The 27,337-nt window shown below is 28.5% G+C and overlaps 5 protein-coding genes across 5 annotated transcripts; all 5 read left to right on the top strand.

The window, feature by feature from the left end:
• Window positions 1–288: 288 nt before the first annotated feature.
• On the top strand, window positions 289–2,581 carry LOC138898484 (uncharacterized). The gene has a single exon (XM_070184553.1). It carries the CDS (start codon window positions 794–796, stop codon window positions 2,579–2,581), a length of 1,788 nt encoding a protein of 595 aa, XP_070040654.1. The 5' UTR covers window positions 289–793.
• A 3,199-nt stretch (window positions 2,582–5,780) lies between these two features.
• LOC138898483 (uncharacterized) lies at window positions 5,781–6,923 on the top strand. The gene has a single exon (XM_070184552.1). The coding sequence runs from the start codon at window positions 5,781–5,783 to the stop codon at window positions 6,921–6,923; it is 1,143 nt and encodes a 380-aa protein (XP_070040653.1).
• A 5,301-nt stretch (window positions 6,924–12,224) lies between these two features.
• On the top strand, window positions 12,225–13,868 carry LOC138898482 (uncharacterized). The gene has a single exon (XM_070184550.1). The coding sequence runs from the start codon at window positions 12,225–12,227 to the stop codon at window positions 13,365–13,367; it is 1,143 nt and encodes a 380-aa protein (XP_070040651.1). The 3' UTR covers window positions 13,368–13,868.
• A 4,795-nt stretch (window positions 13,869–18,663) lies between these two features.
• On the top strand, window positions 18,664–20,307 carry LOC138898481 (uncharacterized). The gene has a single exon (XM_070184549.1). The coding sequence runs from the start codon at window positions 18,664–18,666 to the stop codon at window positions 19,804–19,806; it is 1,143 nt and encodes a 380-aa protein (XP_070040650.1). The 3' UTR covers window positions 19,807–20,307.
• A 2,632-nt stretch (window positions 20,308–22,939) lies between these two features.
• Window positions 22,940–24,583, top strand: LOC138898480 (uncharacterized). The gene has a single exon (XM_070184548.1). The coding sequence runs from the start codon at window positions 22,940–22,942 to the stop codon at window positions 24,080–24,082; it is 1,143 nt and encodes a 380-aa protein (XP_070040649.1). The 3' UTR covers window positions 24,083–24,583.
• The last annotated feature ends 2,754 nt before the right edge of the window (window positions 24,584–27,337 follow it).

The following is a 27,337-nucleotide window of genomic DNA, read 5'->3' as shown; positions in this document are numbered from 1 at the left end:
AAATATCAAAATTAGAATCTATAATAAGAGAATATTATGATTAAGCATGATAAATCAAGAATATTTACCATACTGGATAGAAATTACGGAAAAAATAGAAGCTTTAGAACAACAACTAAAATTAACAATCAATACTTACTTAATAACAAAGGATATAGACCTTCTGATAAATATACAACAAGACATAAAGGAAATATTAAAAATAAAACCGTTACAAACAGAATATTACAATAAAATATTTACAATATAAAAATAGTCATAAATACAACAAATCCACTAAAGACTAAACAAAAATATAATCTGAACCACTTTTAAAGAATGATAGAAAAATACAGAATAACTACTTACATGACAAAAAGAATGCTAGAAAAATATAAAATACTAGTCCTATATTTTATCAAAGAATTAAAACCTACTGACATAAAAATAGATATTTGGGAAAAAATACTTAAATACGAAAAAGAAGTAGAAGACCCACAAAATACATACGATTTGGTAGAAGAATATTCAGACTTATGAAGATTTATGAACAAAAGCTAATCGGAGCTAAATCCGACCCACAAACCCCCCAAAATGGTATCAGAGCCATAACAAATAAATACACTATACCAATTATAATTGATAAAAATAATAAAAAATTAACAAGTAAAAATCCTAAAAAAGAAAAGAAAACAATAACAAAATTACAGGAATTATATAAAGAATATAAAACCACGAAAAAGGACAAATTAATAAACAAAATGTCAAAACTAGAATATAAGTATATCTTACAACTTAAGATTAAACATAAAATATGAATAAAGAAGAATTTGCGGTAGACGAAAAAACATACGAAAATTTGGATGGATTAAAAATAAAAATAATAACTTCAAATATAGGAAGAAGATATAAGAAAGTAGGAGAAAACATATATTTAATGTTAGAAAAAGAAACTGCAAGATTAGAAGATAGTTTAACAGCAATGACAAGAATAATAAAAGAAAATGAAGAAATTGATAGGAAAAATGAAATTGAAAAAATTAGGCAACAAGCTAAAAAAGAATTACAGCAAGTGGAAGAAAACAAAAACACCAGGATAATGGAATTAGAAAAAGAATTAGCAATATTAAAAGAATTGTATGAAAACAAACAGAGAGAAAGAGAAAAGAAAAAAGAATTAGAGCAAGAAGAAAGATTGAAGGAAGAAATAGAAAAATTTAGGGAAAAATTAAAAGAGGACATAGAAGTAAAACTTGAAGAAATAAATGAAACTAATAATGAAAATGAACAGAATACAGAAAGTTCAGAAGATTCAGAAATAAGTGAAACATATACAGAACTTATAACTAAAACAAATAACATAATAAATCCAGAAATATATGCCGGAGATATAAGCGAAAAACCAAGTACATCAAAAGAAAGAAAATACAAACAAACAATACCAACATATTACAATAATAATTATGAACGAAGTGACAGAAGTAAAGTATTATGGGATAAAAGATTAAACAGAAAATGGACACCAAAAATAATAAATGAACAATATAACTTTTTGGACTTAGATTGCGTAGAAGACGTTAATAAAATAATACAACTATGGGTAGGATATATATCAAAACAATTAATAGATAATAAAATACCAATTCCAGAAGCACCAGGATATATAGAAAGGACAATAATAGGAACAGTAAAATTATGGATACAAAATCTAAATGATGAAAGTATAAAAGCATTAAGAAGTAATAAAAAATTCGATGGTGAATCAGCTACAACAACTATAGACATATTAATAAAATATGAATTAGCTATAAGAAATGAATTTAGTAGTATGACAACAGAAATAGAAGAGCAACAAAAAGAAAAAACAGTAAGTAGAAATCTAATGAACAAACTAGCTATATGTAACATGTGTTACATAGACGAATATACGTGTGCATTTAAAGAATATTACTATAAAGGAACATATAGTGTTGAAGAAGGAAAAGAAATCAGAAAAATATACTTTACAAAATTACCAGAACCTTTTAGTTCTAAAATAATAAGAGATTGGGAAAAAGCAGGATTAGAAGATACCTTAGGAGCTAGAATTAGATATTTAAAGAATTGGTTTATAGAATTATGTGAAAAACATAAAGAAGAAATTAAAATGGAAAAAACACTGATAAAAAACCTTACATGTTGTAAAATTAAAACTGCACCCCAGTTTGGATGTACAGATAATTATTATAAAAAGAAAAATTATAAAAGAAAATATAAAAAATATAGAAGAAATAAGTTAAAATATAAGTATAAAAACCCGAGGAAAAGATATTATATAAAAGATTACAAAAGAAAAAGACCATATAGAATTAAGAAAAAATTATCCGAATGTACTTGTTACAATTGTGGAAAATTAGGACACCTAGCCAAAGATTGTAAATTACCTAGAGACCCTAAAAAGAAACAAATAACAGAAATTAACACTGATAATGAAGAATACATGCAACTAGACTATATAGATTATGAAATAGATAGTGAAGATAGTATTTATGAATTAGAACCTGAATTAGAAACAGAAATAGAATCAGAAAAAGAACTATCAGATATAGAGGAAAATGACTGAAAACGATATACAAATAATAAGCAGAGAAGAATATAAGGATGAAGAATCAAGTGAACAAAAAGTAATATTTGATAATGATATTTTTGAAAAAATAAAAGGAAAAGATTTAGATTTAAGCATCGGTAAAATATTAGAAGTACCAACAATAAAAAACTGGTTCAAAATTAAAAAAGAAGAATATTATGTAATAAGTCAAAAAGAACATATAATAGATTGTAAATATACTAGAGGAAAAGCTAAAATACCTATAATAAATAAAAGAACAATAAATAAAGAAATTCAGAATATAAAAGCAAAAAATCCGATCAAATATGTACACTTAGGAGGAACAGAAATACTTATAAAAGCCTGTTTTAGAGAAGGGATAGATACACCAATAGAAATATATTTAGCAGATGATAGAATAGTACAACCTATAGAAAAGAGTATAATTTGTGCAATAAAAGGAAATTTGATATACCAAAAATTTAAATTTATAATTAGTGCTAACTATACAGTAGCATTAAAAGATGCTAATATAGATAAATCACTAGTATTGTACTGGAAAATGTCAGGAATAGAGCTGGCACCAGGAAGTAAAATATTTACAGCAAAATGTAAAAATTTATATATATTAACAACCAATCACAAAATAACAGCACGAAATAAGATTGAAAAAATAAAGATAGAAAACCCATTTGATAGTATAATATCAGTCATAGACAATAATGATTATAGTTACAAAGATATAGATATGGAAGGAGATTTAGAAATAGTAAGAGAAAGACTAAGCACATCTAAAAGAATAAATTATGAATCCCCACAAACTACATCTTCAAGAGCAAGTACCTCGAGAAGATTAGAATATACAAACCCACAAAGATTAATAAAAGAACCGGAGTTACACAACTATTATATAACAGGAGTAATAGATCAAAGAAAATACCTAATAATGATAAATACTGGACAAGAAGACAATTATATAACTAAAGAACTAGTTAAAGAAAGTGAAATAATAACTACAGAAACAATATGCCCAGGATTACCTAAAAATTTGGTAGGAACAGAAGAAATAACAAAGAAGGAACTAATTATTGGAGGAATCCCAGTAGAAATAGAATTTAATATTTACCAAGGAAATGAAAATATTACCTTAGGAATAAAATGGTTAGAAACAGTTAAACCATATAACCTAGGAGATAGACATCTTATAATAACATATAAAAATAAGAAAATAACAATTGAAAGAACCTTAACATGACAAAAATATATATACTAGCAAAAATAATAATAGAAGGATATTACAGCAGATATTATACACCCATGATAGATACAGGAGCAGGAGTAAATGTATGCAGACATAACTGTTTACCTGAAGATAAATGGGAAAAATTATTAACACCTATTGTGGTAACAGGATTTAACAATGAAGGAAGCTTGATAACGCAAAAAGCAAAAAATATAAAAATACAAATATGGGATAAAATACTAACTATGGATGAAATATATAGTTATGAATTTACAAATAAAGATATATTAATAGGAATGCCCTTTTTAGATAAATTATACCCACATATAATAACAAAAACTCATTGGTGGTTTACTACACCATGCAAACAAAAAATAGGAGCAAAAAGAGTAAGAAATAAAATAAGAAAAACAACACCGTGGATTAAAGGAAGTGAAAAGGTAACCCAAAAATTAGAAAATGAAAAAATAAATGAGCAACAAATAGAATTAATAATATTTGCTATAAATAAGATAAAAATAATTCAAGACAAATTAGAATCATTATATAATGAAAATCCCCTTCAAGGATGGGATAAACATAAAACGAAAGTAAAAATAGAATTAATAGATGAAAATAGTATAATAACACAGAAACCATTAAAATATAATTTTAATGATCTAGAAGAATTCAAAATGCATATAAAAGAACTATTAAAAAATAATTATATACAGGAAAGTAATAGTAAACATAATAGCCCAGCATTTATAGTAAATAAACATAATGAGCAAAAAAGAGGTAAAAGTAGAATGGTAATAGATTATAGGAATTTAAATGCAAAAACAAAAACATATAATTACCCGATACCAAATAAAATATTAAAAATAAGGCAAGTACAAGGATATAATTACTTCAGTAAATTCGATTGTAAATCAGGATTTTATCACCTAAAATTAGAAGAAGAATCTAAAAAATTAACAGCTTTTACAGTACCACAAGGATTTTATGAATGGAACGTTTTACCATTTGGATATAAAAATGCACCAGGAAGATACCAACATTTTATGGATAGCTATTTTAATCAATTAGAAAACTGTATAATCTACATAGACGATATACTACTATACTCAAGGACACAAGATCAACATATAAAATTATTAGAAAAATTCATACATATAATAGAATCCTCAGGAATTAGCCTTAGTAAAAATAAGGCAGAAATACTTAAAAATCAGGTGGAATTCTTAGGAATTCAAATAGATAAAAATGGAATTAAAATGCAAACACATATAGTACAAAAAATAATAAATTTAAATGAAACCCTAGATACAAAAAAGAAATTACAATCATTCTTAGGATTAGTTAACCAAGTTAGAGAATATATACCTAAATTGGCAGAAAATTTAAAACCTTTACAGAAAAAATTAAAGAAAGATATAGAATATCACTTTGATGAAAAAGACAAAACATATATACAAAAAATAAAAGATATGTGTAAAAAATTACCAAAACTATATTTTCCAGATGAAAATAGAGAATTTATATATATAGTAGAGACAGACTCAAGTAACCATAGTTATGGAGGAGTACTTAAATACAAATATAAGGATGAAAAAATAGAACATCACTGTAGATATTATTCAGGATCATTTACGGAACCACAGTTAAAATGGGAAATAAATAGAAAAGAATTATTAGCTTTATATAAGTGTTTATTATCGTTTGAACCATATATAGTATATAACAAATTTATTGTTAGAACAGATAACACACAAGTTAAATGGTGGATAACCAAAAAGGTACAAGACTCAGTTACAACGAAAGAAATACGAAGACTCGTATTAAATATACTAAATTTCACATTTACAATAGAAATAATTCCTACTGACAAGAATGTGATTGCAGATTACTTATCAAGACAAAAGTACACAAACAAATGAAGAAGAAACTACACAAGACCTATTTTCAATACTTACTACACTATCACTACAAATGACGGAAGTAGAAAAGAGGTTGCAGATTATAGAAGCAAAAAACCTAAGCCAGCAGCATGGCTCAAAACATGCGGAACTAAGCCAGCAGCATGGCTCAAAACATGCGGACCTAGGAGGTGACGTTGGGAAACACCTAAAAACCCAAAACCTACAAACTAACACTATTTTACATACAGCTGCAGGTACATCAACATCAGCAATAAGAAAAGGAAAACATACAAATACAAATATGAACGCCATGTTCAACAAGCCATATACCCCAAAATCCCAAAATCCTTTGACACCATCACCACAAACAACTAGCTATAGAGAAAGCTTAAACCAGGAAAAACAAACCTACGATTATATTACCAACAGCTATATACAAAATATCCACAAGATTCAAACCTTTTTAAACCTAAATCCGAGATCAAAAACAATCCAAAACCCAAAAACAGACTATATAACACAACCATTACAAGGATACAACCGACTGATTGCCCAACCAGGGACGAATGCAAATTTAGTTAAAACATGTTACAATTACGGACTATTAAGTACAGTGTACACACAAACCGGACAAGAAATAGCTACAATACCAGAGCTATATAGTGCCTTTACTACCTACAAGAGAATCACCAAAGGAGACCTATTTTATATAAAATTTTATGTAGCACCAGCAGAGATACTCTATAACGAGATAAAACCAATAATCCAAGTTATTAAATTAGGACTAACTAGAGAAATGATTATCCCAGAAAATGTACAAATACAACCAGAAATACCCAAACCTGATATACCAGCATTCTACTCAAACAAAAGAATTATAGGACTATCAACCATTCTAAGTGAACTAGTCAACAATTATGTAGAAGAGAAACCTATTTGGGGATACCAATCCCGAGAACACACGATGATCTACACCCATTCAAAAAACCTAAGGGAAAACGACATGGAAGAGATACGGAGATGGATTAAAACATTAATCCAACCAGAAGAAGCACCCATTACAAGAGCTATTAGAGGAGAATTTATTTCTCAAAACTTAATGACAAGATACTGCAAACAAATTAGTCCAATCTACTCAGAGCACATATGTTCGAAATGTCAAGGAGAGAAAAACATAGTTCCAGAAATCAAATTTGAAGAAGAAGAAAACTAAAAAGATACGCAACAAAATATCAAGAAAGAGACAAAGGAATCTTACAACAAAAGCTACAAGACAAAAACAAAAGGACAGCTAGCAGGATCGGCAGGACCCAAGAAGAAGCAGAAAATGACATAAAGAAAAAAGCTATGTAATTATTAAAGCAACTTTTGACTTTATGTAAATTATTTTCCGTCTTTTAGTTTTTAAGTTGTTGTTGTGAGTCCCACTTTATCACTACCACTGTCAGTGGAAAAACTGTTGGGAACGCGTCTTTTACTTTAATTTTAGACCGTCCAAGTGTAAAGTTAGGAGGACGATGTTTGGATTAGTTTCCGTTATAAATAGACAGCCCTTAAGGCTTAGAGGGACACACCTTACCTTACCCCTTTCACATCCTTCTGAAAAAACTCTCTTGTAACCTCTCTTGTAAAAATCTATTCAGTGAAATAAATTAACATCTTTAATCTATGGAGCAATCCAAACCTATGAAAGAAGAAATCCCCGATATACAGTATCAAGTAAGTTTTTTTTAAAATATGTATAGCTAAATACATATATTCCTGAAATCTCTAGATTATCATAATTGTTATCATGTTATAACTGTTATTTAGAATAATTTTAGTAAGTTTGCCATGAATAATTATGCTGAGAGTAGTTTAAGCCCAGACTATGCCATCCTAAGGGTGAAACCAGTAAGGCAGAAGGCCGTGGTAGGGAAGTAACCAGAGTTGAGGCGCTGTTAGGGTAAAACGATTGAAGCAAAAAATCATGGTAGTGACTAAAAGAATTGTTCTTAATAACTTGTTATAGGATGACGATAAACATGATAAACGAAGAGATTAAAGGAATATTTTTAGCCAAAACATCAAACAAAAATGGATCATCCTTACATCTTAGATAACACTGATGAATATAAAATAACCATTTTACACATACTTAGATCACTAAATAATGATATCAAAAATATAATATTTGACAAATTACTTATGAACGAAATACTAGAACTAATGACCCAACAATGGTATGATTTAGCAGAATTATCTGACTTAGAAGAAGAGAATACAATAAGCCTATCTGAATTTGATATACTTACAGAGGATATATATTCAGACTAGATGAACCTAACAGAAACCCGAAAAATAATAGAATTACAAGAACATAGATTACATCAAAATATGCAATTATATCAAGAATCTAAAGATCTAATCTTTTTAGAACATATAAGAGATAATATAAAACAATTAAAAGAACTACATAATAAGGATAAACTAGAAAAACTAAATATAAACAAATTAATAACATTCTTCCAACTCCAAAAAAATCCAAACTTACTAAAATTATTCTAAATAACAGTTATAACATGATAACAATTATGATAATCTAGAGATTTCAGGAATATATGTATTTAGCTATACATATTTTAAAAAAAACTTACTTGATACTGTATATCGGGGATTTCTTCTTTCATAGGTTTGGATTGCTCCATAGATTAAAGATGTTAATTTATTTCACTGAATAGATTTTTACAAGAGAGGTTACAAGAGAGTTTTTTCAGAAGGATGTGAAAGGGGTAAGGTAAGGTGTGTCCCTCTAAGCCTTAAGGGCTGTCTATTTATAACGGAAACTAATCCAAACATCGTCCTCCTATCTTTTTAGTTTTCTTCTTCTTCAAATTTGATTTCTGGAACTATGTTTTTCTCTCCTTGATATTTCGAACATATGTGCTCTGAGTAGATTGGACTAATTTGTTTGCAGTATCTTGTCATTAAGTTTTGAGAAATAAATTCTCCTCTAATAGCTCTTGTAATGGGTGCTTCTTCTGGTTGGATTAATGTTTTAATCCATCTCCGTATCTCTTCCATGTCGTTTTCCCTTAGGTTTTTTGAATGGGTGTAGATCATCGTGTGTTCTCGGGATTGGTATCCCCAAATAGGTTTTTCTTCTACATAATTGTTGACTAGTTCACTTAGAATGGTTGATAGTCCTATAATTCTTTTGTTTGAGTAGAATGCTGGTATATCAGGTTTGGGTATTTCTGGTTGTATTTGTACATTATCCCAGAAACAGAAATAGAATCAGAAAAAGAACTATCAGATATAGAGGAAAATGACTGAAAACGATATACAAATAATAAGCAGAGAAGAATATAAGGATGAAGAATCAAGTGAACAAAAAGTAATATTTGATAATGATATTTTTGAAAAAATAAAAGGAAAAGATTTAGATTTAAGCATCGGTAAAATATTAGAAGTACCAACAATAAAAAACTGGTTCAAAATTAAAAAAGAAGAATATTATGTAATAAGTCAAAAAGAACATATAATAGATTGTAAATATACTAGAGGAAAAGCTAAAATACCTATAATAAATAAAAGAACAATAAATAAAGAAATTCAGAATATAAAAGCAAAAAATCCGATCAAATATGTACACTTAGGAGGAACAGAAATACTTATAAAAGCCTGTTTTAGAGAAGGGATAGATACACCAATAGAAATATATTTAGCAGATGATAGAATAGTACAACCTATAGAAAAGAGTATAATTTGTGCAATAAAAGGAAATTTGATATACCAAAAATTTAAATTTATAATTAGTGCTAACTATACAGTAGCATTAAAAGATGCTAATATAGATAAATCACTAGTATTGTACTGGAAAATGTCAGGAATAGAGCTGGCACCAGGAAGTAAAATATTTACAGCAAAATGTAAAAATTTATATATATTAACAACCAATCACAAAATAACAGCACGAAATAAGATTGAAAAAATAAAGATAGAAAACCCATTTGATAGTATAATATCAGTCATAGACAATAATGATTATAGTTACAAAGATATAGATATGGAAGGAGATTTAGAAATAGTAAGAGAAAGACTAAGCACATCTAAAAGAATAAATTATGAATCCCCACAAACTACATCTTCAAGAGCAAGTACCTCGAGAAGATTAGAATATACAAACCCACAAAGATTAATAAAAGAACCGGAGTTACACAACTATTATATAACAGGAGTAATAGATCAAAGAAAATACCTAATAATGATAAATACTGGACAAGAAGACAATTATATAACTAAAGAACTAGTTAAAGAAAGTGAAATAATAACTACAGAAACAATATGCCCAGGATTACCTAAAAATTTGGTAGGAACAGAAGAAATAACAAAGAAGGAACTAATTATTGGAGGAATCCCAGTAGAAATAGAATTTAATATTTACCAAGGAAATGAAAATATTACCTTAGGAATAAAATGGTTAGAAACAGTTAAACCATATAACCTAGGAGATAGACATCTTATAATAACATATAAAAATAAGAAAATAACAATTGAAAGAACCTTAACATGACAAAAATATATATACTAGCAAAAATAATAATAGAAGGATATTACAGCAGATATTATACACCCATGATAGATACAGGAGCAGGAGTAAATGTATGCAGACATAACTGTTTACCTGAAGATAAATGGGAAAAATTATTAACACCTATTGTGGTAACAGGATTTAACAATGAAGGAAGCTTGATAACGCAAAAAGCAAAAAATATAAAAATACAAATATGGGATAAAATACTAACTATGGATGAAATATATAGTTATGAATTTACAAATAAAGATATATTAATAGGAATGCCCTTTTTAGATAAATTATACCCACATATAATAACAAAAACTCATTGGTGGTTTACTACACCATGCAAACAAAAAATAGGAGCAAAAAGAGTAAGAAATAAAATAAGAAAAACAACACCGTGGATTAAAGGAAGTGAAAAGGTAACCCAAAAATTAGAAAATGAAAAAATAAATGAGCAACAAATAGAATTAATAATATTTGCTATAAATAAGATAAAAATAATTCAAGACAAATTAGAATCATTATATAATGAAAATCCCCTTCAAGGATGGGATAAACATAAAACGAAAGTAAAAATAGAATTAATAGATGAAAATAGTATAATAACACAGAAACCATTAAAATATAATTTTAATGATCTAGAAGAATTCAAAATGCATATAAAAGAACTATTAAAAAATAATTATATACAGGAAAGTAATAGTAAACATAATAGCCCAGCATTTATAGTAAATAAACATAATGAGCAAAAAAGAGGTAAAAGTAGAATGGTAATAGATTATAGGAATTTAAATGCAAAAACAAAAACATATAATTACCCGATACCAAATAAAATATTAAAAATAAGGCAAGTACAAGGATATAATTACTTCAGTAAATTCGATTGTAAATCAGGATTTTATCACCTAAAATTAGAAGAAGAATCTAAAAAATTAACAGCTTTTACAGTACCACAAGGATTTTATGAATGGAACGTTTTACCATTTGGATATAAAAATGCACCAGGAAGATACCAACATTTTATGGATAGCTATTTTAATCAATTAGAAAACTGTATAATCTACATAGACGATATACTACTATACTCAAGGACACAAGATCAACATATAAAATTATTAGAAAAATTCATACATATAATAGAATCCTCAGGAATTAGCCTTAGTAAAAATAAGGCAGAAATACTTAAAAATCAGGTGGAATTCTTAGGAATTCAAATAGATAAAAATGGAATTAAAATGCAAACACATATAGTACAAAAAATAATAAATTTAAATGAAACCCTAGATACAAAAAAGAAATTACAATCATTCTTAGGATTAGTTAACCAAGTTAGAGAATATATACCTAAATTGGCAGAAAATTTAAAACCTTTACAGAAAAAATTAAAGAAAGATATAGAATATCACTTTGATGAAAAAGACAAAACATATATACAAAAAATAAAAGATATGTGTAAAAAATTACCAAAACTATATTTTCCAGATGAAAATAGAGAATTTATATATATAGTAGAGACAGACTCAAGTAACCATAGTTATGGAGGAGTACTTAAATACAAATATAAGGATGAAAAAATAGAACATCACTGTAGATATTATTCAGGATCATTTACGGAACCACAGTTAAAATGGGAAATAAATAGAAAAGAATTATTAGCTTTATATAAGTGTTTATTATCGTTTGAACCATATATAGTATATAACAAATTTATTGTTAGAACAGATAACACACAAGTTAAATGGTGGATAACCAAAAAGGTACAAGACTCAGTTACAACGAAAGAAATACGAAGACTCGTATTAAATATACTAAATTTCACATTTACAATAGAAATAATTCCTACTGACAAGAATGTGATTGCAGATTACTTATCAAGACAAAAGTACACAAACAAATGAAGAAGAAACTACACAAGACCTATTTTCAATACTTACTACACTATCACTACAAATGACGGAAGTAGAAAAGAGGTTGCAGATTATAGAAGCAAAAAACCTAAGCCAGCAGCATGGCTCAAAACATGCGGAACTAAGCCAGCAGCATGGCTCAAAACATGCGGACCTAGGAGGTGACGTTGGGAAACACCTAAAAACCCAAAACCTACAAACTAACACTATTTTACATACAGCTGCAGGTACATCAACATCAGCAATAAGAAAAGGAAAACATACAAATACAAATATGAACGCCATGTTCAACAAGCCATATACCCCAAAATCCCAAAATCCTTTGACACCATCACCACAAACAACTAGCTATAGAGAAAGCTTAAACCAGGAAAAACAAACCTACGATTATATTACCAACAGCTATATACAAAATATCCACAAGATTCAAACCTTTTTAAACCTAAATCCGAGATCAAAAACAATCCAAAACCCAAAAACAGACTATATAACACAACCATTACAAGGATACAACCGACTGATTGCCCAACCAGGGACGAATGCAAATTTAGTTAAAACATGTTACAATTACGGACTATTAAGTACAGTGTACACACAAACCGGACAAGAAATAGCTACAATACCAGAGCTATATAGTGCCTTTACTACCTACAAGAGAATCACCAAAGGAGACCTATTTTATATAAAATTTTATGTAGCACCAGCAGAGATACTCTATAACGAGATAAAACCAATAATCCAAGTTATTAAATTAGGACTAACTAGAGAAATGATTATCCCAGAAAATGTACAAATACAACCAGAAATACCCAAACCTGATATACCAGCATTCTACTCAAACAAAAGAATTATAGGACTATCAACCATTCTAAGTGAACTAGTCAACAATTATGTAGAAGAAAAACCTATTTGGGGATACCAATCCCGAGAACACACGATGATCTACACCCATTCAAAAAACCTAAGGGAAAACGACATGGAAGAGATACGGAGATGGATTAAAACATTAATCCAACCAGAAGAAGCACCCATTACAAGAGCTATTAGAGGAGAATTTATTTCTCAAAACTTAATGACAAGATACTGCAAACAAATTAGTCCAATCTACTCAGAGCACATATGTTCGAAATGTCAAGGAGAGAAAAACATAGTTCCAGAAATCAAATTTGAAGAAGAAGAAAACTAAAAAGATACGCAACAAAATATCAAGAAAGAGACAAAGGAATCTTACAACAAAAGCTACAAGACAAAAACAAAAGGACAGCTAGCAGGATCGGCAGGACCCAAGAAGAAGCAGAAAATGACATAAAGAAAAAAGCTATGTAATTATTAAAGCAACTTTTGACTTTATGTAAATTATTTTCCGTCTTTTAGTTTTTAAGTTGTTGTTGTGAGTCCCACTTTATCACTACCACTGTCAGTGGAAAAACTGTTGGGAACGCGTCTTTTACTTTAATTTTAGACCGTCCAAGTGTAAAGTTAGGAGGACGATGTTTGGATTAGTTTCCGTTATAAATAGACAGCCCTTAAGGCTTAGAGGGACACACCTTACCTTACCCCTTTCACATCCTTCTGAAAAAACTCTCTTGTAACCTCTCTTGTAAAAATCTATTCAGTGAAATAAATTAACATCTTTAATCTATGGAGCAATCCAAACCTATGAAAGAAGAAATCCCCGATATACAGTATCAAGTAAGTTTTTTTTAAAATATGTATAGCTAAATACATATATTCCTGAAATCTCTAGATTATCATAATTGTTATCATGTTATAACTGTTATTTAGAATAATTTTAGTAAGTTTGCCATGAATAATTATGCTGAGAGTAGTTTAAGCCCAGACTATGCCATCCTAAGGGTGAAACCAGTAAGGCAGAAGGCCGTGGTAGGGAAGTAACCAGAGTTGAGGCGCTGTTAGGGTAAAACGATTGAAGCAAAAAATCATGGTAGTGACTAAAAGAATTGTTCTTAATAACTTGTTATAGGATGACGATAAACATGATAAACGAAGAGATTAAAGGAATATTTTTAGCCAAAACATCAAACAAAAATGGATCATCCTTACATCTTAGATAACATTGATGAATATAAAATAACCATTTTACACATACTTAGATCACTAAATAATGATATCAAAAATATAATATTTGACAAATTACTTATGAACGAAATACTAGAACTAATGACCCAACAATGGTATGATTTAGCAGAATTATCTGACTTAGAAGAAGAGAATACAATAAGCCTATCTGAATTTGATATACTTACAGAGGATATATATTCAGACTAGATGAACCTAACAGAAATCCGAAAAATAATAGAATTACAAGAACATAGATTACATCAAAATATGCAATTATATCAAGAATCTAAAGATCTAATCTTTTTAGAACATATAAGAGATAATATAAAACAATTAAAAGAACTACATAATAAGGATAAACTAGAAAAACTAAATATAAACAAATTAATAACATTCTTCCAACTCCAAAAAATTCAAACTTACTAAAATTATTCTAAATAACAGTTATAACATGATAACAATTATGATAATCTAGAGATTTCAGGAATATATGTATTTAGCTATACATATTTTAAAAAAAAACTTACTTGATACTGTATATCGGGGATTTCTTCTTTCATAGGTTTGGATTGCTCCATAGATTAAAGATGTTAATTTATTTCACTGAATAGATTTTTACAAGAGAGGTTACAAGAGAGTTTTTTCAGAAGGATGTGAAAGGGGTAAGGTAAGGTGTGTCCCTCTAAGCCTTAAGGGCTGTCTATTTATAACGGGTCTCTTTCTTGATATTTTGTTGCGTATCTTTTTAGTTTTCTTCTTCTTCAAATTTGATTTCTGGAACTATGTTTTTCTCTCCTTGACATTTCGAACATATGTGCTCTGAGTAGATTGGACTAATTTGTTTGCAGTATCTTGTCATTAAGTTTTGAGAAATAAATTCTCCTCTAATAGCTCTTGTAATGGGTGCTTCTTCTGGTTGGATTAATGTTTTAATCCATCTCCGTATCTCTTCCATGTCGTTTTCCCTTAGGTTTTTTGAATGGGTGTAGATCATCGTGTGTTCTCGGGATTGGTATCCCCAAATAGGTTTTTCTTCTACATAATTGTTGACTAGTTCACTTAGAATGGTTGATAGTCCTATAATTCTTTTGTTTGAGTAGAATGCTGGTATAGTGAAGATAGTATTTATGAATTAGAACCTGAATTAGAAACAGAAATAGAATCAGAAAAAGAACTATCAGATATAGAGGAAAATGACTGAAAACGATATACAAATAATAAGCAGAGAAGAATATAAGGATGAAGAATCAAGTGAACAAAAAGTAATATTTGATAATGATATTTTTGAAAAAATAAAAGGAAAAGATTTAGATTTAAGCATCGGTAAAATATTAGAAGTACCAACAATAAAAAACTGGTTCAAAATTAAAAAAGAAGAATATTATGTAATAAGTCAAAAAGAACATATAATAGATTGTAAATATACTAGAGGAAAAGCTAAAATACCTATAATAAATAAAAGAACAATAAATAAAGAAATTCAGAATATAAAAGCAAAAAATCCGATCAAATATGTACACTTAGGAGGAACAGAAATACTTATAAAAGCCTGTTTTAGAGAAGGGATAGATACACCAATAGAAATATATTTAGCAGATGATAGAATAGTACAACCTATAGAAAAGAGTATAATTTGTGCAATAAAAGGAAATTTGATATACCAAAAATTTAAATTTATAATTAGTGCTAACTATACAGTAGCATTAAAAGATGCTAATATAGATAAATCACTAGTATTGTACTGGAAAATGTCAGGAATAGAGCTGGCACCAGGAAGTAAAATATTTACAGCAAAATGTAAAAATTTATATATATTAACAACCAATCACAAAATAACAGCACGAAATAAGATTGAAAAAATAAAGATAGAAAACCCATTTGATAGTATAATATCAGTCATAGACAATAATGATTATAGTTACAAAGATATAGATATGGAAGGAGATTTAGAAATAGTAAGAGAAAGACTAAGCACATCTAAAAGAATAAATTATGAATCCCCACAAACTACATCTTCAAGAGCAAGTACCTCGAGAAGATTAGAATATACAAACCCACAAAGATTAATAAAAGAACCGGAGTTACACAACTATTATATAACAGGAGTAATAGATCAAAGAAAATACCTAATAATGATAAATATTGGACAAGAAGACAATTATATAACTAAAGAACTAGTTAAAGAAAGTGAAATAATAACTACAGAAACAATATGCCCAGGATTACCTAAAAATTTGGTAGGAACAGAAGAAATAACAAAGAAGGAACTAATTATTGGAGGAATCCCAGTAGAAATAGAATTTAATATTTACCAAGGAAATGAAAATATTACCTTAGGAATAAAATGGTTAGAAACAGTTAAACCATATAACCTAGGAGATAGACATCTTATAATAACATATAAAAATAAGAAAATAACAATTGAAAGAACCTTAACATGACAAAAATATATATACTAGCAAAAATAATAATAGAAGGATATTACAGCAGATATTATACACCCATGATAGATACAGGAGCAGGAGTAAATGTATGCAGACATAACTGTTTACCTGAAGATAAATGGGAAAAATTATTAACACCTATTGTGGTAACAGGATTTAACAATGAAGGAAGCTTGATAACGCAAAAAGCAAAAAATATAAAAATACAAATATGGGATAAAATACTAACTATGGATGAAATATATAGTTATGAATTTACAAATAAAGATATATTAATAGGAATGCCCTTTTTAGATAAATTATACCCACATATAATAACAAAAACTCATTGGTGGTTTACTACACCATGCAAACAAAAAATAGGAGCAAAAAGAGTAAGAAATAAAATAAGAAAAACAACACCGTGGATTAAAGGAAGTGAAAAGGTAACCCAAAAATTAGAAAATGAAAAAATAAATGAGCAACAAATAGAATTAATAATATTTGCTATAAATAAGATAAAAATAATTCAAGACAAATTAGAATCATTATATAATGAAAATCCCCTTCAAGGATGGGATAAACATAAAACGAAAGTAAAAATAGAATTAATAGATGAAAATAGTATAATAACACAGAAATCATTAAAATATAATTTTAATGATCTAGAAGAATTCAAAATGCATATAAAAGAACTATTAAAAAATAATTATATACAGGAAAGTAATAGTAAACATAATAGCCCAGCATTTATAGTAAATAAACATAATGAGCAAAAAAGAGGTAAAAGTAGAATGGTAATAGATTATAGGAATTTAAATGCAAAAACAAAAACATATAATTACCCGATACCAAATAAAATATTAAAAATAAGGCAAGTACAAGGATATAATTACTTCAGTAAATTCGATTGTAAATCAGGATTTTATCACCTAAAATTAGAAGAAGAATCTAAAAAATTAACAGCTTTTACAGTACCACAAGGATTTTATGAATGGAACGTTTTACCATTTGGATATAAAAATGCACCAGGAAGATACCAACATTTTATGGATAGCTATTTTAATCAATTAGAAAACTGTATAATCTACATAGACGATATACTACTATACTCAAGGACACAAGATCAACATATAAAATTATTAGAAAAATTCATACATATAATAGAATCCTCAGGAATTAGCCTTAGTAAAAATAAGGCAGAAATACTTAAAAATCAGGTGGAATTCTTAGGAATTCAAATAGATAAAAATGGAATTAAAATGCAAACACATATAGTACAAAAAATAATAAATTTAAATGAAACCCTAGATACAAAAAAGAAATTACAATCATTCTTAGGATTAGTTAACCAAGTTAGAGAATATATACCTAAATTGGCAGAAAATTTAAAACCTTTACAGAAAAAATTAAAGAAAGATATAGAATATCACTTTGATGAAAAAGACAAAACATATATACAAAAAATAAAAGATATGTGTAAAAAATTACCAAAACTATATTTTCCAGATGAAAATAGAGAATTTATATATATAGTAGAGACAGACTCAAGTAACCATAGTTATGGAGGAGTACTTAAATACAAATATAAGGATGAAAAAATAGAACATCACTGTAGATATTATTCAGGATCATTTACGGAACCACAGTTAAAATGGGAAATAAATAGAAAAGAATTATTAGCTTTATATAAGTGTTTATTATCGTTTGAACCATATATAGTATATAACAAATTTATTGTTAGAACAGATAACACACAAGTTAAATGGTGGATAACCAAAAAGGTACAAGACTCAGTTACAACGAAAGAAATACGAAGACTCGTATTAAATATACTAAATTTCACATTTACAATAGAAATAATTCCTACTGACAAGAATGTGATTGCAGATTACTTATCAAGACAAAAGTACACAAACAAATGAAGAAGAAACTACACAAGACCTATTTTCAATACTTACTACACTATCACTACAAATGACGGAAGTAGAAAAGAGGTTGCAGATTATAGAAGCAAAAAACCTAAGCCAGCAGCATGGCTCAAAACATGCGGAACTAAGCCAGCAGCATGGCTCAAAACATGCGGACCTAGGAGGTGACGTTGGGAAACACCTAAAAACCCAAAACCTACAAACTAACACTATTTTACATACAGCTGCAGGTACATCAACATCAGCAATAAGAAAAGGAAAACATACAAATACAAATATGAACGCCATGTTCAACAAGCCATATACCCCAAAATCCCAAAATCCTTTGACACCATCACCACAAACAACTAGCTATAGAGAAAGCTTAAACCAGGAAAAACAAACCTACGATTATATTACCAACAGCTATATACAAAATATCCACAAGATTCAAACCTTTTTAAACCTAAATCCGAGATCAAAAACAATCCAAAACCCAAAAACAGACTATATAACACAACCATTACAAGGATACAACCGACTGATTGCCCAACCAGGGACGAATGCAAATTTAGTTAAAACATGTTACAATTACGGACTATTAAGTACAGTGTACACACAAACCGGACAAGAAATAGCTACAATACCAGAGCTATATAGTGCCTTTACTACCTACAAGAGAATCACCAAAGGAGACCTATTTTATATAAAATTTTATGTAGCACCAGCAGAGATACTCTATAACGAGATAAAACCAATAATCCAAGTTATTAAATTAGGGCTAACTAGAGAAATGATTATCCCAGAAAATGTACAAATACAACCAGAAATACCCAAACCTGATATACCAGCATTCTACTCAAACAAAAGAATTATAGGACTATCAACCATTCTAAGTGAACTAGTCAACAATTATGTAGAAGAAAAACCTATTTGGGGATACCAATCCCGAGAACACACGATGATCTACACCCATTCAAAAAACCTAAGGGAAAACGACATGGAAGAGATACGGAGATGGATTAAAACATTAATCCAACCAGAAGAAGCACCCATTACAAGAGCTATTAGAGGAGAATTTATTTCTCAAAACTTAATGACAAGATACTGCAAACAAATTAGTCCAATCTACTCAGAGCACATATGTTCGAAATGTCAAGGAGAGAAAAACATAGTTCCAGAAATCAAATTTGAAGAAGAAGAAAACTAAAAAGATACGCAACAAAATATCAAGAAAGAGACAAAGGAATCTTACAACAAAAGCTACAAGACAAAAACAAAAGGACAGCTAGCAGGATCGGCAGGACCCAAGAAGAAGCAGAAAATGACATAAAGAAAAAAGCTATGTAATTATTAAAGCAACTTTTGACTTTATGTAAATTATTTTCCGTCTTTTAGTTTTTAAGTTGTTGTTGTGAGTCCCACTTTATCACTACCACTGTCAGTGGAAAAACTGTTGGGAACGCGTCTTTTACTTTAATTTTAGACCGTCCAAGTGTAAAGTTAGGAGGACGATGTTTGGATTAGTTTCCGTTATAAATAGACAGCCCTTAAGGCTTAGAGGGACACACCTTACCTTACCCCTTTCACATCCTTCTGAAAAAACTCTCTTGTAACCTCTCTTGTAAAAATCTATTCAGTGAAATAAATTAACATCTTTAATCTATGGAGCAATCCAAACCTATGAAAGAAGAAATCCCCGATATACAGTATCAAGTAAGTTTTTTTTAAAATATGTATAGCTAAATACATATATTCCTGAAATCTCTAGATTATCATAATTGTTATCATGTTATAACTGTTATTTAGAATAATTTTAGTAAGTTTGCCATGAATAATTATGCTGAGAGTAGTTTAAGCCCAGACTATGCCATCCTAAGGGTGAAACCAGTAAGGCAGAAGGCCGTGGTAGGGAAGTAACCAGAGTTGAGGCGCTGTTAGGGTAAAACGATTGAAGCAAAAAATCATGGTAGTGACTAAAAGAATTGTTCTTAATAACTTGTTATAGGATGACGATAAACATGATAAACGAAGAGATTAAAGGAATATTTTTAGCCAAAACATCAAACAAAAATGGATCATCCTTACATCTTAGATAACACTGATGAATATAAAATAACCATTTTACACATACTTAGATCACTAAATAATGATATCAAAAATATAATATTTGACAAATTACTTATGAACGAAATACTAGAACTAATGACCCAACAATGGTATGATTTAGCAGAATTATCTGACTTAGAAGAAGAGAATACAATAAGCCTATCTGAATTTGATATACTTACAGAGGATATATATTCAGACTAGATGAACCTAACAGAAACCCGAAAAATAATAGAATTACAAGAACATAGATTACATCAAAATATGCAATTATATCAAGAATCTAAAGATCTAATCTTTTTAGAACATATAAGAGATAATATAAAACAATTAAAAGAACTACATAATAAGGATAAACTAGAAAAACTAAATATAAACAAATTAATAACATTCTTCCAACTCCAAAAAATTAATATAAACGAATATATAGAAACAGGAGAAATAGAATATGTAGAATATATAACAAATTGTAAAATAGAAATATCAAAATTAGAATCTATAATAAGAGAATATTATGATTAAGCATGATAAATCAAGAATATTTACCATACTGGATAGAAATTACGGAAAAAATAGAAGCTTTAGAACAACAACTAAAATTAACAATCAATACTTACTTAATAACAAAGGATATAGACCTTCTGATAAATATACAACAAGACATAACGAAAATATTAAAAATAAAACCGTTACAAACAGAATATTACAATAAAATATTTACAATATAAAAATAGTCATAAATACAACAAATCCACTAAAGACTAAACAAAAATATAATCTGAACCACTTTTAAAGAATGATAGAAAAATACAGAATAACTACTTACATGACAAAAAGAATGCTAGAAAAATATAAAATACTAGTCCTATATTTTATCAAAGAATTAAAACCTACTGACATAAAAATAGATATTTGGGAAAAAATACTTAAATACGAAAAAGAAGTAGAAGACCCACAAAATACATACGATTTGGTAGAAGAATATTCAGACTTATGAAGATTTATGAACAAAAGCTAATCGGAGCTAAATCCGACCCACAAACCCCCCAAAATGGTAATAGATTATAGGAATTTAAATGCAAAAACAAAAACATATAATTACCCGATACCAAATAAAATATTAAAAATAAGGCAAGTACAAGGATATAATTACTTCAGTAAATTCGATTGTAAATCAGGATTTTATCACCTAAAATTAGAAGAAGAATCTAAAAAATTAACAGCTTTTACAGTACCACAAGGATTTTATGAATGGAACGTTTTACCATTTGGATATAAAAATGCACCAGGAAGATACCAACATTTTATGGATAGCTATTTTAATCAATTAGAAAACTGTATAATCTACATAGACGATATACTACTATACTCAAGGACACAAGATCAACATATAAAATTATTAGAAAAATTCATACATATAATAGAATCCTCAGGAATTAGCCTTAGTAAAAATAAGGCAGAAATACTTAAAAATCAGGTGGAATTCTTAGGAATTCAAATAGATAAAAATGGAATTAAAATGCAAACACATATAGTACAAAAAATAATAAATTTAAATGAAACCCTAGATACAAAAAAGAAATTACAATCATTCTTAGGATTAGTTAACCAAGTTAGAGAATATATACCTAAATTGGCAGAAAATTTAAAACCTTTACAGAAAAAATTAAAGAAAGATATAGAATATCACTTTGATGAAAAAGACAAAACATATATACAAAAAATAAAAGATATGTGTAAAAAATTACCAAAACTATATTTTCCAGATGAAAATAGAGAATTTATATATATAGTAGAGACAGACTCAAGTAACCATAGTTATGGAGGAGTACTTAAATACAAATATAAGGATGAAAAAATAGAACATCACTGTAGATATTATTCAGGATCATTTACGGAACCACAGTTAAAATGGGAAATAAATAGAAAAGAATTATTAGCTTTATATAAGTGTTTATTATCGTTTGAACCATATATAGTATATAACAAATTTATTGTTAGAACAGATAACACACAAGTTAAATGGTGGATAACCAAAAAGGTACAAGACTCAGTTACAACGAAAGAAATACGAAGACTCGTATTAAATATACTAAATTTCACATTTACAATAGAAATAATTCCTACTGACAAGAATGTGATTGCAGATTACTTATCAAGACAAAAGTACACAAACAAATGAAGAAGAAACTACACAAGACCTATTTTCAATACTTACTACACTATCACTACAAATGACGGAAGTAGAAAAGAGGTTGCAGATTATAGAAGCAAAAAACCTAAGCCAGCAGCATGGCTCAAAACATGCGGAACTAAGCCAGCAGCATGGCTCAAAACATGCGGACCTAGGAGGTGACGTTGGGAAACACCTAAAAACCCAAAACCTACAAACTAACACTATTTTACATACAGCTGCAGGTACATCAACATCAGCAATAAGAAAAGGAAAACATACAAATACAAATATGAACGCCATGTTCAACAAGCCATATACCCCAAAATCCCAAAATCCTTTGACACCATCACCACAAACAACTAGCTATAGAGAAAGCTTAAACCAGGAAAAACAAACCTACGATTATATTACCAACAGCTATATACAAAATATCCACAAGATTCAAACCTTTTTAAACCTAAATCCGAGATCAAAAACAATCCAAAACCCAAAAACAGACTATATAACACAACCATTACAAGGATACAACCGACTGATTGCCCAACCAGGGACGAATGCAAATTTAGTTAAAACATGTTACAATTACGGACTATTAAGTACAGTGTACACACAAACCGGACAAGAAATAGCTACAATACCAGAGCTATATAGTGCCTTTACTACCTACAAGAGAATCACCAAAGGAGACCTATTTTATATAAAATTTTATGTAGCACCAGCAGAGATACTCTATAACGAGATAAAACCAATAATCCAAGTTATTAAATTAGGACTAACTAGAGAAATGATTATCCCAGAAAATGTACAAATACAACCAGAAATACCCAAACCTGATATACCAGCATTCTACTCAAACAAAAGAATTATAGGACTATCAACCATTCTAAGTGAACTAGTCAACAATTATGTAGAAGAAAAACCTATTTGGGGATACCAATCCCGAGAACACACGATGATCTACACCCATTCAAAAAACCTAAGGGAAAACGACATGGAAGAGATACGGAGATGGATTAAAACATTAATCCAACCAGAAGAAGCACCCATTACAAGAGCTATTAGAGGAGAATTTATTTCTCAAAACTTAATGACAAGATACTGCAAACAAATTAGTCCAATCTACTCAGAGCACATATGTTCGAAATGTCAAGGAGAGAAAAACATAGTTCCAGAAATCAAATTTGAAGAAGAAGAAAACTAAAAAGATACGCAACAAAATATCAAGAAAGAGACAAAGGAATCTTACAACAAAAGCTACAAGACAAAAACAAAAGGACAGCTAGCAGGATCGGCAGGACCCAAGAAGAAGCAGAAAATGACATAAAGAAAAAAGCTATGTAATTATTAAAGCAACTTTTGACTTTATGTAAATTATTTTCCGTCTTTTAGTTTTTAAGTTGTTGTTGTGAGTCCCACTTTATCACTACCACTGTCAGTGGAAAAACTGTTGGGAACGCGTCTTTTACTTTAATTTTAGACCGTCCAAGTGTAAAGTTAGGAGGACGATGTTTGGATTAGTTTCCGTTATAAATAGACAGCCCTTAAGGCTTAGAGGGACACACCTTACCTTACCCCTTTCACATCCTTCTGAAAAAACTCTCTTGTAACCTCTCTTGTAAAAATCTATTCAGTGAAATAAATTAACATCTTTAATCTATGGAGCAATCCAAACCTATGAAAGAAGAAATCCCCGATATACAGTATCAAGTAAGTTTTTTTTAAAATATGTATAGCTAAATACATATATTCCTGAAATCTCTAGATTATCATAATTGTTATCATGTTATAACTGTTATTTAGAATAATTTTAGTAAGTTTGCCATGAATAATTATGCTGAGAGTAGTTTAAGCCCAGACTATGCCATCCTAAGGGTGAAACCAGTAAGGCAGAAGGCCGTGGTAGGGAAGTAACCAGAGTTGAGGCGCTGTTAGGGTAAAACGATTGAAGCAAAAAATCATGGTAGTGACTAAAAGAATTGTTCTTAATAACTTGTTATAGGATGACGATAAACATGATAAACGAAGAGATTAAAGGAATATTTTTAGCCAAAACATCAAACAAAAATGGATCATCCTTACATCTTAGATAACACTGATGAATATAAAATAACCATTTTACACATACTTAGATCACTAAATAATGATATCAAAAATATAATATTTGACAAATTACTTATGAACGAAATACTAGAACTAATGACCCAACAATGGTATGATTTAGCAGAATTATCTGACTTAGAAGAAGAGAATACAATAAGCCTATCTGAATTTGATATACTTACAGAGGATATATATTCAGACTAGATGAACCTAACAGAAACCCGAAAAATAATAGAATTACAAGAACATAGATTACATCAAAATATGCAATTATATCAAGAATCTAAAGATCTAATCTTTTTAGAACATATAAGAGATAATATAAAACAATTAAAAGAACTACATAATAAGGATAAACTAGAAAAACTAAATATAAACAAATTAATAACATTCTTCCAACTCCAAAAAATTAATATAAACGAATATATAGAAACAGGAGAAATAGAATATGTAGAATATATAACAAATTGTAAAATAGAAATATCAAAATTAGAATCTATAATAAGAGAATATTATGATTAAGCATGATAAATCAAGAATATTTACCATACTGGATAGAAATTACGGAAAAAATAGAAGCTTTAGAACAACAACTAAAATTAACAATCAATACTTACTTAATAACAAAGGATATAGACCTTCTGATAAATATACAACAAGACATAACGGAAATATTAAAAATAAAACCGTTACAAACAGAATATTACAATAAAATATTTACAATATAAAAATAGTCATAAATACAACAAATCCACTAAAGACTAAACAAAAATATAATCTGAACCACTTTTAAAGAATGATAGAAAAATACAGAATAACTACTTACATGACAAAAAGAATGCTAGAAAAATATAAAATACTAGTCCTATATTTTATCAAAGAATTAAAACCTACTGACATAAAAATAGATATTTGGGAAAAAATACTTAAATACGAAAAAGAAGTAGAAGACCCACAAAATACATACGATTTGGTAGAAGAATATTCAGACTTATGAAGATTTATGAACAAAAGCTAATCGGAGCTAAATCCGACCCACAAACCCCCCAAAATGGTATCAGATTGCGTAGAAGACGTTAATAAAATAATACAACTATGGGTAGGATATATATCAAAACAATTAATAGATAATAAAATACCAATTCCAGAAGCACCAGGATATATAGAAAGGACAATAATAGGAACAGTAAAATTATGGATACAAAATCTAAATGATGAAAGTATAAAAGCATTAAGAAGTAATAAAAAATTCGATGGTGAATCAGCTACAACAACTATAGACATATTAATAAAATATGAATTAGCTATAAGAAATGAATTTAGTAGTATGACAACAGAAATAGAAGAGCAACAAAAAGAAAAAACAGTAAGTAGAAATCTAATGAACAAACTAGCTATATGTAACATGTGTTACATAGACGAATATACGTGTGCATTTAAAGAATATTACTATAAAGGAACATATAGTGTTGAAGAAGGAAAAGAAATCAGAAAAATATACTTTACAAAATTACCAGAACCTTTTAGTTCTAAAATAATAAGAGATTGGGAAAAAGCAGGATTAGAAGATACCTTAGGAGCTAGAATTAGATATTTAAAGAATTGGTTTATAGAATTATGTGAAAAACATAAAGAAGAAATTAAAATGGAAAAAACACTGATAAAAAACCTTACATGTTGTAAAATTAAAACTGCACCCCAGTTTGGATGTACAGATAATTATTATAAAAAGAAAAATTATAAAAGAAAATATAAAAAATATAGAAGAAATAAGTTAAAATATAAGTATAAAAACCCGAGGAAAAGATATTATATAAAAGATTACAAAAGAAAAAGACCATATAGAATTAAGAAAAAATTATCCGAATGTACTTGTTACAATTGTGGAAAATTAGGACACCTAGCCAAAGATTGTAAATTACCTAGAGACCCTAAAAAGAAACAAATAACAGAAATTAACACTGATAATGAAGAATACATGCAACTAGACTATATAGATTATGAAATAGATAGTGAAGATAGTATTTATGAATTAGAACCTGAATTAGAAACAGAAATAGAATCAGAAAAAGAACTATCAGATATAGAGGAAAATGACTGAAAACGATATACAAATAATAAGCAGAGAAGAATATAAGGATGAAGAATCAAGTGAACAAAAAGTAATATTTGATAATGATATTTTTGAAAAAATAAAAGGAAAAGATTTAGATTTAAGCATCGGTAAAATATTAGAAGTACCAACAATAAAAAACTGGTTCAAAATTAAAAAAGAAGAATATTATGTAATAAGTCAAAAAGAACATATAATAGATTGTAAATATACTAGAGGAAAAGCTAAAATACCTATAATAAA

The sequence above is a fragment of the Nicotiana tomentosiformis genome, chromosome 9 (assembly GCF_000390325.3).
Source record: "Nicotiana tomentosiformis chromosome 9, ASM39032v3, whole genome shotgun sequence".
NCBI lineage: Eukaryota > Viridiplantae > Streptophyta > Magnoliopsida > Solanales > Solanaceae > Nicotiana > Nicotiana tomentosiformis.
The sequence above is the reverse complement of the archived record's forward strand: the minus strand, read 5'-3'. Positions and strand labels throughout refer to the sequence as shown.